Below are 15,704 nucleotides of genomic sequence, written 5' to 3' on the forward strand. Positions count from 1 at the left end.
TTCTTGCTATAGCATCAGAACTCCCCATGGGACTTCTGGGCCCTAACTCTGACAACAGCCTAGGTCCTTCTGTCTGAGAATTTGTTGGGGTGGGAGCAGTGGGGGGAAGCTGGAGGGAGGGGTACAGAAAATGAGGAGAGGGGAAAAGCATCAGCAGGTGGCCTGTCCCTGGCTAGTTATTGCCTCCTCCATGCAGACCTGAAGCTGTGTGTCCTTAGGGGATCTCATGGCATGATAGGGGAATGGGTGTGGGGGTGGGATTTGGTCAAGGCTCTAGCAGATGGAAAGTGGCTCTTTCAGAGGCTGGCATTTACTCTGCCCCCAGGTGCACACACACTGAACCCTTCACATCCTATGTATACTCTTCTCCCCCCACCAAGAATCAATCATATCCAGAGACTGAGGATCACAGACATGAAAGTTTTTGGACATAAACTTTAGTCCCTCAGGTCTAGGGAGATCAGTGATGTTAAAGCAGAGGTTCTTTATCTGAGATCCTGTGTCTAGACACAGGTGGACAAGATAACTCAACTGTTGACCCTATTCTGTACCTCAGTTTACCAATGTATGACATGGGGGAAGTGATCCCAAGGGACCTTTGCTCAGAGTCCTAGAGGGGGAGGGAAAAGGGAGGGTAAGGGAAGAAAAGTTGCCCCACCTCCACCCTTAGACTTTTCTTCTCTCTGCCCTAGTCTCAGTGCTTTAGTGAACTTCTCAGGCAGAGTAAACAGATAAACCTTGGAGTTCTGGCCACTTAGTCTAGCTTACACATCAGCCCTTTGTTGTGATTTAACTTCGTCCTCCACTGTCCAAAGATACTTCTCTGAACCCGGGCTGGGTTTCTAGGAGATACTCTGACTTCCCTCTGTCCCAGGTGGTATTGGTGGTGGGAGGTCCCTCTGGAGATTTGAGGACAACTGAGGAGGCTCTTCCTGACTCCTTAGGACCCCCTCTTGGCCCTCCAAACTATCAATCAGGGTTGGAGGTGGGGCAGAAGCCTTGACCAGAGCTGCCTGCTAGAGTTACTCCCTCCCCTTCTCACTCCCACCCAGTGTAGAGGAAACCCAGGGAGCAGCAGCCTTAGGTCTGGCCGGAAGAGATAGCATGAAAGAGACAGCCTGACCCCACAAAGCCTGGAGTTGGCGCTGGTGCTCACAATCTGTGTATCCTTAGATCCTGAGGCCAGGGCTGGGAAGGATTACCAGGTTGGGAGCAAACCCCTGGGCATTTGTTTTGGCCACTGGTCAGAATGGCATTCTGGAATTCTGGAATGGAGGAAGACCCTCTCAGAGCTCTCCTAGCCTAAGGGCCAAGTGTCAAAGTTCCTTAAATGAAGACCCACCCTAAGGAGGGGGGAGAGGAAAAGATGAGATGAGAAAACACCAAGACATGAAGAGATTGGGAAACAGAAAGAGAAAGGGAGACTTACAGAGATGCAGAATCCTAGAACAGAAAGCCGGTGGCAGGAAGAAATCCCAGAGTTCAAGCAGTCTAATCTCCTCATTATATGGATGTGGAGCCTGATGCCAGAGTGGTGGAATGATGGATTTAGCCAAGTCAGTGTGGCAAAGCTGGGCCTAATATTTGGGGTTCTTCCTCCACCCCCACCCCCAGCCTGTGCTTCTTTCCACCCCACCTGACTGCCTGGGAAACTTGGAGACAAATACAGAAATAGAAATAGACTCACACAAAGAGATAGATATAGAAACAAACTTTCCCACAGAAAAAGATGGAGAGGGAGGCAGAAAAAGAAGGGGGTGGGAAGAGGGAGGGCAAGAGACAGCTGACACGAGTCATTTATAAAAAGTTTATTAAGGGATAGAAAACTCGGGGCAGGGGTTGATGGGCTCCTGGGGGTCCGAGATCACAGCTGCCTTGGCACTCAGACTCCATAAATAAACACATCAATTGATAAATACATGCCAGGGAGGGGCTGCCTACCCAGCTGGGTACAAGGGTGTGGGAAGTCCTACTCCAGGGGAAGGGGGTTCACGTGGCAGTCAGTTGGATGGAGTACACCTCTCCTCCTCCTGCCTCAGTCTCAGCCCCAGCACCACTTCCACCCCCAGGCCCAGCCCCAGCCCCACTCCCATTCAGGCACACAGCTTCCCCAGAGCTCTCAGCCTCCTGCACGTTGTACTCTCCTTTCTTACAGGCTGTGGACTGGAGGTAATAGGTGAGGCCGCCCAGGCTGACCAGCAGCAAGGCCCCTCCGGCCACCCCGCCCACGACAAACCACAGCCAGGGCCCTGTAGACAGCCAGGGATGAGGTCTTGTCACTGAGCCATACTCCTTCAGACTGTGGGCCAGCAGCCCCCTGTGACCCTTCACCCCCACAGGAGAGCTAGGCCATAGGCTGCTGAACAGCTATCCTAGAGCCTTCTCTGTTATGTACAGTTACCCCCTCTCCCCAAGGCCTAGCCTTACCAGTCACATGCACGGTGATCCGAAGAGCATGGCTGCCGTGGGTATTGGTTGCAGCACACTCATACACACCTCCATGGCTGCCCAGGGCACCAGCCACACTGAGAGTGCTGTTGTTGCCTGAGAGACCAATGTTGGGGGCTCCTGGGGGTGTTCGCCAGCTGTATTGGGCTGGGGGGGATCCTTCAGCCCGACAGGTCAGAGTAAAGTTCCCCCCAGGCTTCACACTGCCTGGGGGCATGGCCACCAGTTCTTCTACCAAGGGCCTGTCTGGGGGTGGAGAAGCCTGTTATCCCCAGAATCAGACAGAATCTTGTGCTTGGTTCTGTCCCCTTGGGAGCCTGCCCTCTTCTCCCTGCCCTGAATCTTTTCCAAGACTGGTCACTTACACTCTACCCCAATGGTGATCATTCTGGTGTCTGATCCATGGCTGTTGGTGGCTACACAGTAGAAGGTCCCAGCATCTGCCCTGGAAACACTGGGCTTCTCTGGCCGCTCAGGCCCCTCCCGGGAGCACTGGACCTTTGGAGTAGGGTTTCCCTGGGCTCTGCAGGTCAGTGCTGGTGCCTGTGTCCCCTCCAGCCATGTCTGATGGCTTGGGCAGCTGGCCTCATCCATTTCTGGTGGGGCTAGAAGGCAGCAAGATTAACTTGTCAGTAACAGGGGGCCAGATATACTTATGAAGGCCCCTGCACCCTAAGCCCTGGGTCCCCAGCTTACATTCGGCACTGATGGTGACTGTCTTGCTGGCTGACCCGTGGGTGTTGGTTGCATTGCAGTAGTAGAGCCCAGGAGTAGGATCATGCCCCAAGTGAGAGACTAGGTGAGGAAAAAGCAGCTCCTCATGGCTTAGGTTCCCTGCCCTTGCACACAGCACCACAGGCTCTGGATTCCCATCAGCCTCACAGGAGAACTGGTGGTCAGAGCCTTTGACCCAGGTCCAAGCACCAGGGCAGTCAACCTCCCCAAAGCTTGGTGCATCTGCCATAGGTACAAGACAACCATCAGGCACTGCAGTGCTCTGGGCTGCCCTCTGTCCCTGGCCCTTACCCCATCCCCTTTCCCTCTCCACTCACACTCAACAGTGATGGACACATTTGTGGAGGCTGAGCCCCGAGAGTTTGTAGCCACACATTGATAAGTGCCTGCATGTTCCCGAGTGACTTGAAGTTGCCCCACAGGAAGCCAGGCCCTGGCCCCAGTGGGGATGCAGCTCACAATGGGTGGTGGGACCCCAAGAGCCTGACAGGTCAGCACCTCCTCTGTACCCTCAAGCCATGTACGTCTCTCTGGGCAACCTAATTGATCCAGGACTGGCCCATCTGGTAGCAAAGGGGGAAGGTATTGGTGGGAGTAAGGGGAGGAAAAGAAAGGCACCCACCATACTTATTTGTTGCCAAGTGAGGGCTTCAATTGGTAGAACGTAGTCAATGGAAAGTGACAGCAATGTTTAAAAACAAAGAGAAGAACCTCAATAAAACATTTTTCTAAAAATGGAAGGGGCCCCAGCCCTACTACTCTGCTGGACACTGCTCCATACCAAGTGGACAATGCCCTGGCACTACTGGGTATAACCCCTAACCCATTCCCCACAGTCTCCACCACCCATTCTTGGATGGGAGGGCCCTCCCTCCAGTGGGACTGAGCCAGGGTGGGTGCGGTGACCCCACTGGCACTCACACTCCACAATCACCATCACATCCTTTGTTGTTTGGCCCACTGTGTTGGAAGCTGTGCATTGGTAGGTGCCCGCATGATCCCGGCTGATGGGCATCAGCAGGCCCAGAGGGATGGCTGGCCCCCCCTCTGGCCGGATACATTCCACAACTGGGGGTGGATTCCCTGGAGCCCAGCACTGTAGAGTGGATTCCATCCCCTCCAACCATGTCCAGTTTCCAGGACAGCCTGCTTCATCCAGTCTTGGCCCATCTGGAGTGAAAGAGGGAAGTTCCCTGTTGACTGTGTCCCTAAACCTCAGGGCTGAATCTCCAAGTGGGTCTGAGTTTCAGCTCTATCAAAAGGGCCTTGAGGCTAGGCAAGTAAGGGACAAAATCAGCACAAAATCAGCACAAAATCTTGCCCCAAACCCATCCCTCCTTAAGTCAGAAATAAAGTAAAATTTGAAAAGCACAGAATTTTAGTTTGAATTTCTTGTTTTACCCTCATTTTACAGATGCCCAGAAGGAGAAATGTTTTGACCCAAGATCTGAGGCAGGGATGGGGTAGAGTCAGAGATCAGAAATCAAGAGTGAGGCACTTAGGAGTAGAAGTTCTTCCTTTCTTCAGTTCTCATAGATTTTTACCTCTCTGGAGCTTCTGACATTCATTTTAGGAAGGGACACTGACAAAAAGAGCCCAAGATGAGAATTACTTAAAAGAATTCAATATAGTCTGGAGAGAAGACTTGGGAGGAACATCGTAGCTCATCAACTATTTGATGAGGTTGTCAAATAGAAAAAGAAACTTGTTGTAAGTCAAAGGGACACATTTTGGCTTGACCAAGGTGATCATTTCCTGAGTTCTCCAAAACTGGAATGCACTGCCTGAGTGGATTCCTTCCCCCAACTGGAGTGCTTTCTTCAAGCAAAGCTTGGATTATCCACTTGTGCCATTGTGGATTACACTAGATGGATGGCCTCTAAAATCCCTTCCAACTCTGAAACTCTAGAACACTTGTCTGACCACTTTAGTCATTAGAGTGGATTATTATGTATATCACACTCCTTAAGCAACTCTACACTCCCTTGGTGATCTCGTTCATTCCCATGGATTCAACGACTAGTTCTTCTTGGTTGATGCTCTTCTGTCTCCAGAATGCCAGTTCTTCATGGTCTTCCGGCTGCTGTGTACCCTCTATCCTACGGATATTTAGTGTGGCCTAGTGAACAAAGTACTGAACCTGTTCTTAGCAAGATCTGGGTTTAAATCCTCCCTCTGACGCTTACTAGTTTTGTAAACTATGAATAAGTCATTCAACCTTTCTGACTTTTAGTTATGAATAAGACTACCTATAGTAGCTAGTCTCTGTCAGAGTCAAATGAAATAATGTATGAAAAGCATTTTGCAACTTTGAAATACTAGAAAAATGAAAGTAGTTTTTCTTGCCTCCAGACCATTCCCCCTTAAAACCAGTTTTATCCTTCTAGTCACACTGGCTGGTTAATTGGAAGTCATCATTGACTCTTCCCCTCTTCTTAGATCTGATCAATTGCCAAGTCTTGGCAGGTTCCAACTGTATGACACACTCCTAATTCGTTCTTTTCTTTGAATCCACAGGGCCATCATTCCATATTATCCCTTATACCTTTCATCAGGACTATCACAGTAATAATAAGTAGCGTTAATATAGTAACTTAAAGTGTGCAAAGCACTTTACAAATACCATCTCATTTGATCCTCACAAAAACCTTGGGAAGTAGCTGCTATTATCATCCTCATTTTACAGATGAGGAAACTGAGGCAGACAGGTTCAGTGACACAGCTAGTAAAAGTCTGAAGCCAAACTGGAGCTCAGGTTTTCCTAACTCAGGTTTCAACTCTCTAACCAGAGCCTCTTAACTAGTCTCTTTGACCAGAACATCAGGGGTTCCTTCCAACTCTTCTAGTCTGTGTTTCTGTGATGTCATCCACTGGCTCCTTGCTGTCTCCAACAACTCATTCTAGCAATTAGGGTCTTCCACAGTCTGGCACCTCCCTATGTTACAGTCCTCCCTTGGTGATCCCTGCATTCTGGACAAACTGGACCACTAACTGTTCCCTGACTGACATAACCTCTGGACTTTTAACCAAACTATTCCCCTTGGAAGGCACTTCCTTCTCATCTTTCCTTCCTTCCTTTTTTTTCAAGGCTCTGATTCATTCCTCCTTTGTGCCTCTTCTGCCTTCCTTAATCTCTCAGTTAAGGGGGAATCCTCCTCAAATTATCTCCCATTAGTTTATTTGCATGGAGGCCCCTTCCCAACAGGAAGAATATAGGCTCCTCTAGGTCAAGTACTCTTTCATTTCGGTTTGGATCCCCAGGGCTTTTTTACAGTTAGCATTTTGTTGGAGACAAGATTATCCTGGTTCTATTCATGTCAAGGGACTTGCTTAGAGAAGCTTTGACCTTTGTTGGGCTCAAATCCAAAACCCTTCCTCCTCTTTATCCATTTTGTAATAAGCATATTTCCGCTCAAAATGCCTTCTGAGTTGCCTTGGTTGCTAGCTGGTGAGCTGATTCAGTTACATGAGAAGGGAGCCAGACTCGGATGTTAGTAAGAGCCTGTGGGATTCTGGGGGGAGGGAGGGATAGGGGGAGTGGAATAGATGCACTCACACAGAACTTGTAGCTCCAGGCTTCGGTTCCTACGAAGTATCTCTCCCTTCACCTCCAGGAGAGCTTCGCAGGTGAACACCCGCTCATCGTCCTCTTCGTTAGCAGTCAAGGTGAGCCAGGCTGGCTCCCCGGGGAGAGGTTCTGGAGCTCCATCCAGCCGTACCTGGGCACCTGGACGGGCTTCACAGGTCACGTTCACAAAGGTCCCCTCCCTGACACTGGGTTCACTAACCCTGAGTTTGGGCTGAGGAAAGCCTGGAGGAAGGAGAGCCATAGCCCATGAGCTCAAGCTCCTAGCTTCCCTCCTCAGCTTTCCCATTCAGCCACCTGGCTGGCCCAGCCCTTTTCCCACCTGTCACCTCCTTACTATAGACTGTCAGGTTTTCTTGGGCCTTTCGATCTTGTCCCCCCAGGGTCACGGTGCAGGTCAGCTCCTGTTCGCCATCGCCCTCAACCTCTTCCTCTTTCACAGTGAGAGTAGCAGCAGCCCTCAGTTTTTCCCCATCCAGGATGATGTGGGGGCTCAGCATCTGGCTTCCTAGAGCCAGCTGTATGTGGGCTTCCTCAGCTGGGAACAGCTTGTCCATCTCACAGCTCACCAGCTGCTCTGTGCCAACTTCCAGGAGCCTGGGGAATGCTAGACTAGGGGGCCCTGGGGCCAAGGCTGTGAGGACAGGAAGAAATAAGGAGGAGAGGAGAGCTAGGCTAGTGAAACAGAAGGGTGACAGAGCTAGAGGTCCAGGGTCAAAGGGAAAACTGGAGGTCGGACAGGTGAAGACACTGGCGCATTTTTTCCAGGGGTGAGCACAGACAGACTTAGTGTCATCAAACCCAGGAATCTTCCCAGGCTCTTGTCTAAGACCAACACTCCTTATTGTCCACCTGGAAGGAGTGTGAGGGCAGGGGTCAGAAGCTTGTCTCATTCCTCCTCACTTACCAAACGTGTGGAGCTCCTGTGGGGTGGAGCTGTTCTGAAGGAGCCCCAGTCCGTGGGGCCTAAGATCCAGCTCAGCAAGGCAAGAGAAGTTGGCTCTGTGGTCTTCCTTTCGGGCAGTGGCAGTGAACGTGGCCATTGCACCCCTTGCTCTTGGCGATTCTCCAGGGAACCTCCGCCTGCTCAGTTCCTGGGCTCCCCGAAGCAGAGTGACAGAAAGGCTCCCCCGGGGTCCAGCTCCTGGGACCCTGCAGCTTAGAGTGAAGTTCTCACCCACAGGCAACCAGGCAGGTAGTGGCTCCAATTCCACTCGATCTGGTCGTTCTGTGGGCACAGGCGCGTCAGGAGTGGGAATGGAAGGGGAGAGGGAATTGAAAGAGATGTGTGATGGAGAGAAGAAAGACGCAAAAAGAGAGCCTCGGGAAGGGTTGGAAGAAGGAGGATGCAGCAGGAATGGAGAAGGGCGCAAGTAGGAAGGAGGGAGGACACGGGGGAGAGAGAGGAACGTGGAGGACGGGGAACTCCCGACTAGAAAGGGGGCTAAAATGTTGAGGGAGCGTGGGGGTTGGCAAAGGACTTGGGCACACCAGGTGGGTATTGGAGAGCTGCTCGGAGGTGAAGATGGGTGCGGGGAAATGGAGAAAAGGGTGGAATCGACGGGGAGAGGATTGCAGAGGGTCCGCTTCACCCCTTCCACCTTCACTCACGGTAGGTCAGAATCGTCCCACGCGCCTGAAGGGTCCGGCGGGCGCAGCGGAAGAAGCAGATAGGATGGGCTTCAGGCTCACGGATATCCACCAGTTGGCGGGCAAGCCAGCGAAGCCCCCTCTGCGTGCCGTTCCTCCTAAGCGAGGTCTCCAGCCCTCCCCGCTCGGGTCGTGGACAGTTGGTGCTACAGTTCAGCCACAACGAGCCCCCTCGCTCCACCAGCGCTGACCTGGGCTGCAGGTCTGCCCAGTATGGCTCCTGCGCCGCCCCTACGAGGAGACCAGGACCAGAGACTCGGGTCCAGGACCAGAAGCGGCTGGCTTTCTGAAAGCCAACCAAGCTCAGCGCTTCCTCTCCCTCTCCAGTGAGCCCAGGAATCCCCCACCCCCAATTTTAATCATTCTCCTATGGGGACGCGCAGCCTCCCAGGGACCGCACAGGACCCCAAGCCCAGGATTATTGGCATTTCCTATGCCTTCTGAGACCCTTGGAAGTGGGCGAGAAACCACGAGCCCTCACTCCTCCTGGCCTTTCAGTGGTGTCAGGAGCTTCGGGACTTAAATGAAATGAACGTCGGAGATTCTTGGCCCCTAAGCCGCGTGTCGCGGGGGCGGACGGGAGCGCGCGCGGCCTGGGGTGGGGGATGGAGAGGGTTTGGGGGCCTAAACTGAGTGGGGTATTATTCGCTTCTTTCCTGGCTGGCTGAGGTTGTAAAGGTGATACTGAGATATATAGCAGCTAGTACTCCACCGGGAATCAGCTGCTTCTGCAAGTCCAGGATCCCTATCCCCTGTCCAGGTCCTACAGGCGTGGGATGGGGCTGACTCTTACCTGAGAGAGCGAGCAGCCCTAGGCAGAGGGACCCCACAAGGGCGAGCAGTGCCCGGAGCAGCAGCGGCTGGGAGAAGGTCATTGCCGGCGGAGCCGGAGCACAGAGAAGCGGAGATGGAGAGGATGAGGAAGAGGATGAGAAGGAGAAACGGGGAAGACGGCTTGGCTCCGCTCGGCGCGGCGGGGCGGGGCAGGGTGTGGAGGAGGCCAAGTTGAGCTTAGGGATTGGTTTAACGTTGGTAACTTGGTATCCAAGGAGGAGGAGGAGGCAGAGGCAGAGGCGGCTGAAAGGAGAAGAGATGGAGAGGAGAGGAGAGAGAGGAGTGGAGAGAGGAAATGAGAAGAGAGGAGAGGAGCGAGGGAGAGCAGGATCGAGGTTCAGAAGCATGAGGAAACAAGAAACGAGAGATCCCTAGGCAACTGGAGCATCTTTGGCTTGGGGTTATCGTATCATCAGCGCTTACTACAGTCTTGCACATAGTAGGTGCGTAATAAATGCTTGCTGAATTGAATAAAATTGAGCCATGGGAACCTTTCCTGCAGCCTGTGCGTCTGGGGATTGGGGCTGATCCTTTCGTTCTTCCCCCCCACTTCCCCATCTTCCCCACCAACCCTCACTTGCCAGGAGCCAAGGCGACGCCGCACCAGAACAGCCACTGGGCCTCTAAGTCCGGGCGCGTGGGGGCGGAAAGTAGGTGTGAACTGCGACGCCTCAGCTGAGGGTTTCTGGAACCTACTCGCGTCAGCTCAGTCCCGCCCGCGGGGAGGAGACTACTATAATCTTCCAAGGCACGGTAAAAGAGAGGACATGGCTGCGACTCCACCTGAGCCTTAATCCTGGAACTAGACTCGATGGGGGAACGCAGAGGCCCAAGCGGTGTTCACCTCAGACTCCCTTCCCCAGCTGTTAAGGCACAAGAAGCCTTCATGAAAACCCCGCCCCTATGCAGGCCACGGTTGCACTACAAGCGGGGAGCAGAGCTATGCGAACGATCCTTTGGGGACAGGTCTGGAGAGGTTCGAACCTAGGAAACCAAAGGCAGGCCCGCTGAAGAAGACAACTTGTCCGATGCTGAGACCAGGCAGGGCGGTGGGCGGGGGAGGAAGGGGAGGAGGGCAGGAGAAGTCTAGGGAGAGGAATTTTTTGGTTACCCTACTCTAACCTGTCTTTGGAATCCCAGATGTCGGGTGCGTTTCCCTTTCCATTTCCCAGCTCCACCCTTTACCAGAGTGACTTCTCCCGATCGTACTAGCTTAGGAGAGTCAAGGACCATTGTTCTCAGCGCCCCCGCGCTCAAAAGCACGAAGAGGAGGGTGGGAGGCAGAGCCCAATTGCCTCTGGAAACAGCCGTGTGTATGTGTGTGTGTGTGTCTGTCTGTCTGTGCGCGCGCGCGTGTGTATGTGCGTGTGTGCGCATATGTAGCGGAGTGTGCATGAGCGCATGTGTACAGTGCGCATCGTGTTAGGAGGAATCTAAATTAGGGGCTTTTCGTTATAACGTCCGTATTTACTAAATATGGAGAGGACAAATGTCTCTGCGTAGGCCTTGTGTGCAAGAGCCGAAAATAGGTCTTTCTGAGCAGAACCCTGAGCTCCGTACACTAGGAAACCAACCCGTTGTGCACCTACCTGGGCCCTGGCTAGGCGCAGCACCCTGCTCTGTCCTCACTTAGCCCTCCGAGCAAACCATAGGGCTTGTGGGCTCGTAAACGGACCAATCAGGACTGCCCCACTCGCGGGAGCGGAGCCAATTGGGTCTGGTTGGTAAGCCGATGGCCTTCTGAACCGCTAGCCCCCCATGTGGCCTCAGTCCCTCCCTTCTGGACTCCGCCTTCTCCGCCTACTGCTTCTACTGCTTCGTTATGATAAGGCGCCGCGGGAGAGAAAGGGGGTGAGGGGACGACCCAGCAATGGAAGCCAAGTGGGAAGAAGCCACCGTAGCACCAAGCTGGGGGTTCTCTTCTCCTTGAGGCCCCGCCTGCTATGGCGCCTCTAGGCGCAAGAACTGCGGTCCTGATTCCCCCACCCCAAACCTTCCATTCCCAATCTGGGGTGATTGCGGCTCTTGAGGCGCCGGAGGAACTGGTCTTATTCAGACCCCTGGGCCTCCTGCTCTAGACCGGGGACCGGAAGCTGTTGGTCTAGAGTCTGCCTTAAGAAAGGTGTAGGGGTGACGCATGAGGCAGCGGACTGTGGTCTGGGGCCCCGCCAGTGTGTTAGAGTAGGGGAGAAAAGGGCGGGGAAAGGAGGCGAGATGATTAAGCTCAAGTTTTCCTATAGTCTTTAAGGTTTAAGAAGTACTTTACTCACAACAACCTTGTGAGGTAGGGATTATTCTTATTTTTTAGGAGGAAAAACTAAGGCTCAGTAATTTTCCCAAGGTCACACAGCTAGCAAGTAGATTTGGACCCGTGTCCCCAGACTCAGCTATAGAAGTCTTTCCTCTCCACCGGATCGGTCACCTGAGTTCCTTGCTGCTTGAAGTGCCTCAAAGCTCGGAACCCAGGACTGCCCCTAGGCTGGAGCTTGGAACCCAGAGGAATCCCTTTCCCTTTCCCTAAAATGAAGCGGGTACAGGCTGCTAGCTTGTGGGGAGGAGAGGTGGGTAGAAGGAGCGGCATCCTTCCCAGTTTGTCAGGGGGCCAGTAGGGTCGAAGGCACTATTAGGGGCTTGGCTTCCTGCCTTCATTGGTCTGGCCACTTCTTGCTGTCAGACATATCAACGTCCCTCACACCTTCTCTGCCGAGGTTCCACCAGAGGGGCACAAGGCTTGTGACTGAAGCAGCCCCCAAGACTGCAAGAGGAACACACCTGAAATAAGGAGAAGCAGCCCAGCCAGGGCTGCTAAAGCAACCCAGGCTACCACCTGAGACATCGGGTTCACTGCAGAAGAGAGGGAGGAAGGGTGGAGAGATGAGTTCAGGAGTTACTTACCTCTGCCCTTACAGGTTCTTCTGAGTCCCTGAGGCCTCCTTCTCTTCCCCAAGGTCTCCTTTTCCTTTCCTTCCAGTACAGTCCTTTCTCCTCTGCCAGTACCTTCCTGTCCTTTCCCACCCTGCCTCCCTCTACCCCACATTGATGGAGCCTATGGGAAACGAGTCTCCTCCATAATCCCAATAGTCACAACTCCCCTAGATAAGAAATCACTGGAGTGTCTCCTACTTCTGCCTAGTCTGGGCCTCACCTTGGAAGTGTAGCCTCACTGGCTTGGAGCTTCGAATGACCAGGAAGCCATTGAGGTTAAGCTGTGCGTGGCAGGACAGGAGCTGCCCCATGTCTTGGAGGCGTGATTGGAGCTTGGAGATCCAGGTCACATTGGCTGACACTAGGTGGTAGCCTGATCTAGCTAAGCTAACAGAGTATATGGCCCTCCCTTTGAGGCTCAGGATCATAGTTAGCTTCTCCAGAGGGAAGACAAAGTATGCGTGACAGCGAAACTCATATTCGGTGCCCACATCCACAAGAGTTGGCTGTTCCAAGACCACAGTCTTCGGGGGACCTGGGAAAAGAGAAAGGGAAGATGGAGATGGGCTTCAACAGGTCACCCGCCTCATCTCTGAGCCCTGGAGTCCTCCAAATACTCAGGAATATGGCAGTAACTGGAAGCTATAGACACAATACATCCAACCCTGGAGCCCTAGGAAACCCTAGGCCCTCCCTTGGACCTAGTCAGTTAGCGGGGTGCTCCCAGGTCCTAAGCCTAGAGTCCCCAGCACCTTTTCTGGTTAGTCCCTGTCTCTCTAAGATTCAGGGCCCTAAACCAAAATGAAGATTTACCCCTTTCACTCACTGTAGGCCTTGATTGTGGCAACAGCCTCCTGGGTTTCTCCAGCACAGGTAAAGAAGCATCGGGCTGCTGAATCCCAAGCCCTCACATCCACCACTTGGAAAGCAGCCCATCCTGGTCCTGTCACTTTTTTGCCCTGAGTTAGTGAAGTGATCAGCCCCCAGGCTTCAGGCTGGGGACAGTTTGTACTGCAGTTGATCCAAAAAGAGCTTCCAGGAGGGATGTTCACCTCTCGTGGCAAAACTCGAACCCAGAAGGGCCCATGGGCCTCTGTGGAGGAGCAATGAAGGTAGAGAGGGTCAATTTTCTGTGATCCCAGGCTCCTGAACTTTCTCTCCCTTAGTCCCATCATTCCAAACTAACCTTTTGCTAAGGACAGATAGGAGCTCAGAAATGCTTTCTGAGTCCCTAGCAAAGAAGGCACTGAAAGAAGTCCTTCAGGAAGGGAGGGTAGGCAGAAGGAGGGATAGAACCCTGGAATACTCCTAGTATTATCCCAGACAGGCCAGATATACAAATAGGCACAGAACACCCCCAGGGGGGAGGTGGGGAGAAGAGATGCCACCAGGCTCTCATGCCCACGCCACCTTACACACACACTGTTTCCCCACAACAGCCAGAGTCCCTGGAAAAGAAGCTACAGAATAAGGAAGGAGAACTATTCAGGCTCCTAGCTACAATCCCCCATCTTTCTACCCCAGCTTCTGTGCCTAGAGGACTCCTGTCTGCTAAAATTCCAACTGACACTTGGGTTCCTGGCCTCCTGGTCTCACCATGTCTTATCCAGTACCACTGACCATCCCCCTTCCCCTCCATTTCTCACCTTGGCCACCACCAGTGGCTTCCAGCAGCAGCAGCAGGAATAGTAAGGCAAGAGGAGAGGATGCCCTCATGGCAAGGATCCCAGAACTGAGGGCCTCTCAGAAGGTACAGAGATAAGGTCATAGACAAGCCCCACCCTGGCCCTCTGAGGGCCTCTTTGTCAGGGGCCAGCAGGAGGGATCAGTCACCCTCTCCCCACCCTCTAACAGAGTTTGTCTGAAGGGGGTGCATCTAGATATAGCCCTCCTCCATTCCCCTGCCCTGGCCACTGAGCCAGATGAACCAGTGGAATCCCAGGAGCTCTATGTGGAGGCAAGTATAGAAGTGGATCTGTGGACATTTGAAAGAAGGTTGGGAGGTAGTGGTGGAGGTGGGGCAGAGAAAATGTTTGAATGTGGGCTAGAGTGAAGGTTGGTCTTCCTCTTAAAAGAGGAGATAGTAAAGGGGCTTGAGGAATAGGAATGCCTCACCCCTCTCCAAGTTATAATAAAATAAAATTAAACATTCACTTTAAAAAGGGGTGTTAGTATAAAAACCAAGAAGGGGAAGTACTAGAAGAGGTAGAATTCTGGAAGTTGAAGCAGCAAAGAAGAGAGAAGAGGACCACTGAATGTAGTGGAGGTAAGTCATGGATTTGCCACTCTAAAATGGGGCCAGGAAGTAGTCACTTGTTCACCAAGGGACATGGCAGGAATCCCACATATCATCATCAGATGAGAGATCAGAGTCAGAGGAAGAAAAGGTCATGTCCAACTAACTTCGTCACCTTTTTCAACCAGGTTGCTAGATCGGTACAGTTATCAGAGGGCTACTGTAGATATACAGTTTTAGCAAAGCATTTCGAAAAAGTTGTCATGGATGAAAAACATATTTAAGCTAGGCTGGAGGTTTCCGAGCTTTCTCAGTTTACTGCATCCTTAGTGTCCCAGGAGTTTTTTTTATAGCACCCCTAGGCAACCTTCCCCCAAATAACTAACCATTCTATTTGTTAGTTAAGTCAAAAAATTTAAATATACTGTACTATGCCCGTGTGAGTTTACTCCAGAACCAAGCTACACATTTTGGAAATGGAGAGCTAAGCAGTCTTAAAATTAAATGGATTCAGAGCTAGTTGAATGTCCAGACCCAGAAGTCAGTGATTAATGACTTCAGACCCACTCAGAAGTGATCTTTATCAAAGAGCCTCAGGATTCTGCATTTGGCCATTGCTATTTAGCATTTTTATCTGTGACTTGAATAAAAGGCCTTTATTTAAATTTAATTTTTTTGGCCTGCTTATCACATTTGCACATGAAACAGCTAGAGTAATAGCTGAGATATCGGATGAAAGAGAATTCCAAAAAGGTCTTGACAGGGTTAGAACTCTAGCAAAACTCTAAAAACTCTAATAAAAACTCAGCAAACTCTAATAAGATGAGATTGAATGTCTTGGGCTCAGCTAGAGGGTGTCCTCTAGTGTCACACTGTCCTTCGATGGACTTTTTCTATCAGACTATGTGTCAGGCTCTCGTGTTCATTTCTGGGTGCTTCATTTTAGAAAATATATTAGCATACTGGCCATGTGATTTTTTTATTTGTTTTCGAGACAGGGCCTCCCAATTTCCCCTGGACTGGAAATGCAGGATCACTCATGACCCTGTAGGGAACCATTGATCTGCTCTGTTTCCAGCCTGGGCAAATTCCCTCTTCCTAGTGTGCCTCTCCTCCTCAGGCTTACTATTATTGGTGCTGGAATTAGTATGGTCATTTATTTATTTATTTTAGCCCTGCTGCAGTTCAGAAATCCAGAACTCAAGCAATCCACCAGCCCTATCCTCTTCTAGTAACAAGGATTACAGGCATGGAACACCATGCCTAGATGGTTTTTAAGAACTGGGAATA

At 51.8% G+C, this 15,704-nt stretch overlaps 2 protein-coding genes across 3 annotated transcripts; both read right to left on the minus strand.

Annotated features, from left to right (window-relative positions):
- Positions 1 to 1,793: 1,793 nt before the first annotated feature.
- ICAM5 (intercellular adhesion molecule 5) lies at positions 1,794 to 9,680 on the minus strand. Its single transcript, XM_072602435.1, has 11 exons — positions 9,213 to 9,680; positions 8,381 to 8,650; positions 7,677 to 7,997; positions 7,107 to 7,403; positions 6,740 to 6,994; positions 4,105 to 4,353; positions 3,501 to 3,746; positions 3,145 to 3,405; positions 2,814 to 3,053; positions 2,428 to 2,694; positions 1,794 to 2,249 (listed from the first exon to the last, which is right to left on the minus strand). Exons 1-11 carry the CDS (start codon positions 9,598 to 9,600, stop codon positions 1,990 to 1,992), a joined length of 3,054 nt encoding a protein of 1,017 aa, XP_072458536.1. The 5' UTR covers positions 9,601 to 9,680; the 3' UTR covers positions 1,794 to 1,989.
- A 1,815-nt stretch (positions 9,681 to 11,495) lies between these two features.
- Positions 11,496 to 13,983, minus strand: ICAM4 (intercellular adhesion molecule 4 (Landsteiner-Wiener blood group)). 2 transcript variants are annotated; one of them, XM_072602434.1, is made up of 4 exons: positions 13,825 to 13,983; positions 13,005 to 13,271; positions 12,399 to 12,713; positions 11,496 to 12,097 (listed from the first exon to the last, which is right to left on the minus strand). In XM_072602434.1, the coding sequence occupies exons 1-4, from the start codon at positions 13,892 to 13,894 to the stop codon at positions 11,943 to 11,945; spliced, it is 807 nt and encodes a 268-aa protein (XP_072458535.1). In that variant the 5' UTR covers positions 13,895 to 13,983; the 3' UTR covers positions 11,496 to 11,942. The 2 variants fall into 2 exon arrangements, with proteins under 2 accessions (XP_072458535.1, XP_072458534.1); XM_072602433.1 differs by lacking the exon at positions 13,825 to 13,983 and having other exon boundaries at positions 13,005 to 13,434.
- Positions 13,984 to 15,704: the final 1,721 nt, after the last annotated feature.

Source organism: Notamacropus eugenii, chromosome 4 (genome assembly GCF_028372415.1).
Source record: "Notamacropus eugenii isolate mMacEug1 chromosome 4, mMacEug1.pri_v2, whole genome shotgun sequence".
NCBI lineage: Eukaryota > Metazoa > Chordata > Mammalia > Diprotodontia > Macropodidae > Notamacropus > Notamacropus eugenii.